The sequence below is a fragment of the Staurois parvus genome, unplaced genomic scaffold (genome assembly GCF_062004578.1).
Source record: "Staurois parvus isolate SC_StPar_1 unplaced genomic scaffold, SC_StPar_1.0 ptg000348l, whole genome shotgun sequence".
Classification (NCBI taxonomy): Eukaryota; Metazoa; Chordata; class Amphibia; order Anura; family Ranidae; genus Staurois; species Staurois parvus.
The window spans coordinates 117553-120205 of record NW_028318144.1 but is presented as its reverse complement, the minus strand read 5'-3'; the positions used below and the strand labels follow the sequence as shown (position 1 = coordinate 120205).

At 42.7% G+C, this 2653-nt stretch overlaps 1 protein-coding gene across 1 annotated transcript; it reads right to left on the bottom strand.

The window, feature by feature from the left end:
* Positions 1–1147: 1147 nt before the first annotated feature.
* On the bottom strand, positions 1148–2267 carry LOC149456766 (odorant receptor 131-2-like). The gene has a single exon (XM_089684494.1). The coding sequence runs from the start codon at positions 2265–2267 to the stop codon at positions 1335–1337; it is 933 nt and encodes a 310-aa protein (XP_089540620.1). The 3' UTR covers positions 1148–1334.
* Between the last annotated feature and the right edge of the window lie 386 nt (positions 2268–2653).

Below are 2653 nucleotides of genomic sequence, written 5' to 3'. Positions count from 1 at the left end.
GGAACTCACATCAAAATGGTAGAGCTTTTCTTTTTAAAAGCACACAGCAACTCACTTCTTTTTCTTCTTAAAGGCCTTTTAGCCCAATTTTATTTAAACGAACGTTCAATAAATGCTTCCCACGCAGGGGTATCCACCATCAAACAAATGAAACAATATTCAGCCTTCTGGCTCTCTCAGGTATACCACTTTATGTCTGTCTCCTACAGACTCCTTCCAAAAGGGCCTTTAACACACAGCTAGCCCCTAACACACAGCTACTCCCTAGCAGCCCCCTTGCTGCTTCTGGCTTCCACCTCACCTAGGTGGAGCCCTCCTGACTCCTGGGCACTGACCTCCTGTCTGCCGGGGTGGAGCCCAGAATCGTGGTTTGGGCCTCTACAAAAAGGCCTGCACACTGCCAGCCAATGTCATTAGTACGATGACAGTGTATATTTTTAGCACTGATAACTGTATTAGTGTCACTGGTGTCAGTTAGTTTCAGGTTGTCCACCGCAATATCGCAGTCCCCGCTATAAGTAGCAGGCAGCATGTATGTCTCAGTTCCCCTGTCTCACTGAGGCGGTGGTGCCTGTGCATTGGAGGCCTCCTCCTACACACATAGTGACTGGACCTGCCAACAGGTTGTCCAAGCAGTGCAATGTAGCTGTGATTGGGGTGGGATATGGGTCTTCAAAGGACACCAAAAGCATATCAGAGGGGGTGAGGTGGTAGAAGCAACCACCTTAAAGCTGCAGTGGAGCCCCAGAGCATTTGCTGTAATGTGCAGACACAGTATATCTGCACAATATTTCAGACTCAACCCCCAGTTTGGCCTCCTCCAGCAATGCAAGCTCTACACTCCAAACTCCATTGCTGCTTTACCTGGTCTCCTTCAGCCAGTTGGTGGCCACTAATGATGTAACTTCTGCACATCCTGACACTTGGCTCTTTTCTTAGCATCTTACATACAAAGCCTCTTCTACCAAAAACATCTAACTGCTAGCAATACTATATGTCTGTGAAGGTTCTAAATTTTTCAGGTCATGGTATGGCTAGTAGCAGTCACATTCAACTGGACTTGTTCTATAATGTTGAAGACCTTTTGCAGCTACTCCAAGCCACTTTTTCCATTCTAATGAGTGTCATGAAGTTACCTCAACATTTATATACACACCTCAACCTTCTACAGCACTTATATTAGGTCTTTAGGTGAGGGGCTAGATGGACTTTCCAATCATGTGACCACTGTGATTGGCTATTTTGGTTTTAGATTGAATAGAATAGGCACATTTTCTTTTGTTCTAGAACAATATAATTCAAACATTACAATTCCAAATTCCATGTCTTTACATTTATTTTGGACTACATGTTTGAAAACCACACAAAGTCAATTTTTTAATCTGCTTGCGGAAGAGTTCATCCCTAATCCCATAAATGAAAGGGCTGAGGAACCTTGGCAAACACATGAAGAAACAAAAGTTGATGATGGGGTCTAAAGTAACATAATCTTTAAGAACAATCTGAAAGATGCTGTAGCTGTAAGCCATCATACACAACAGCAGCTGAATAGCGTGGAGCATGACCGTTCTTCCAGCTTTGGAGGCAGATGACTTTCCTAAGTCAATCCTGAAAGCCACCAACATGATCTTGATGTACGTGAAGATGATTATGAGCCCCACCAAAGAAAAAGTTGAGGCATGGCTGGCAAGTCTTATGGTATCTTGGACTGAGGAGACAATGAAAGAAGACCGAGTGCAAATTACAATCTGAGCAAAAAATGTTTTCTCGACAGTCAAAGTCACAACAAAGAAATCTGCAACATTAGGCAACAGTCCAATGGCCCAAATAATTGCAATGGCAATGCCCATTCTGTGTAAAGTGCAGATCTCTCTGTGTCGTAACGGAAAACATATGGTGATATAGCGTTCCAAAGACATGATGGCCAGGTTGTAGGGAGTAATCTTCAGAGTAGTAGAGCTCACAATGACAAATATATAGCAGAAAGGAGCAGGGTACTTGGTGGGATAATAGGAAGCTAAGAACAAGAAGAGGCTAAAGAGGAGATACACTGAGTCATTGACAAGCATGTGTGTAAACAAGATGTAGCGGACTTCTTGGCGGGCAACAGTTTTGGTGAAGGAGACACTTAGCATAACTACCATGAAATAGAAGAAGAATATGAAACTTGTAAGTGTTATGCCAAGTAAGATCAATCTCATTATCTCATAATTGCTTATACCGGCTACCTGGGTTGTATTTCTCTGGAGATCCAAGATGTCTGTCATCACCAAAGAAGGGGGAAACTGCAAAAAATATATACATATGTTAGTAATAAAATCATTTTTAAAAAATCAGATTTCTGTCACCCAATCATCATCCTATGCCAGCCTTTTCCCACCAGGTTTCTATGGAACCCTTGCATTTCTCCAGAGGTAGGTTTTTCTTGATGGATTGATTTCTCACTTGATAGTTCCTGAATAATTCCTACCAGCACAGACTTCACTCAACAGAGTCAGGTAAGTAACTGCTGGCAGCAATTATTTTTTAGCTGTCTGAAAGGTGGGCATTCTTCTTAATTACCCCCAATGTAAGTGGTCACCATCCTGAACATTACTGTGAGGGGGCACTAAATGTACTGCCAGTGTAAGAGGCATTATTCCAAGTGCTTAGC

What these genes read in the sequence shown, in the direction of transcription:
- LOC149456766 (XM_089684494.1), bottom strand. Translation starts at nt 2,267, where the DNA reads ATGACAGACATCTTGGATCTCCAGAGAAATACAACCCAGGTAGCCGGT.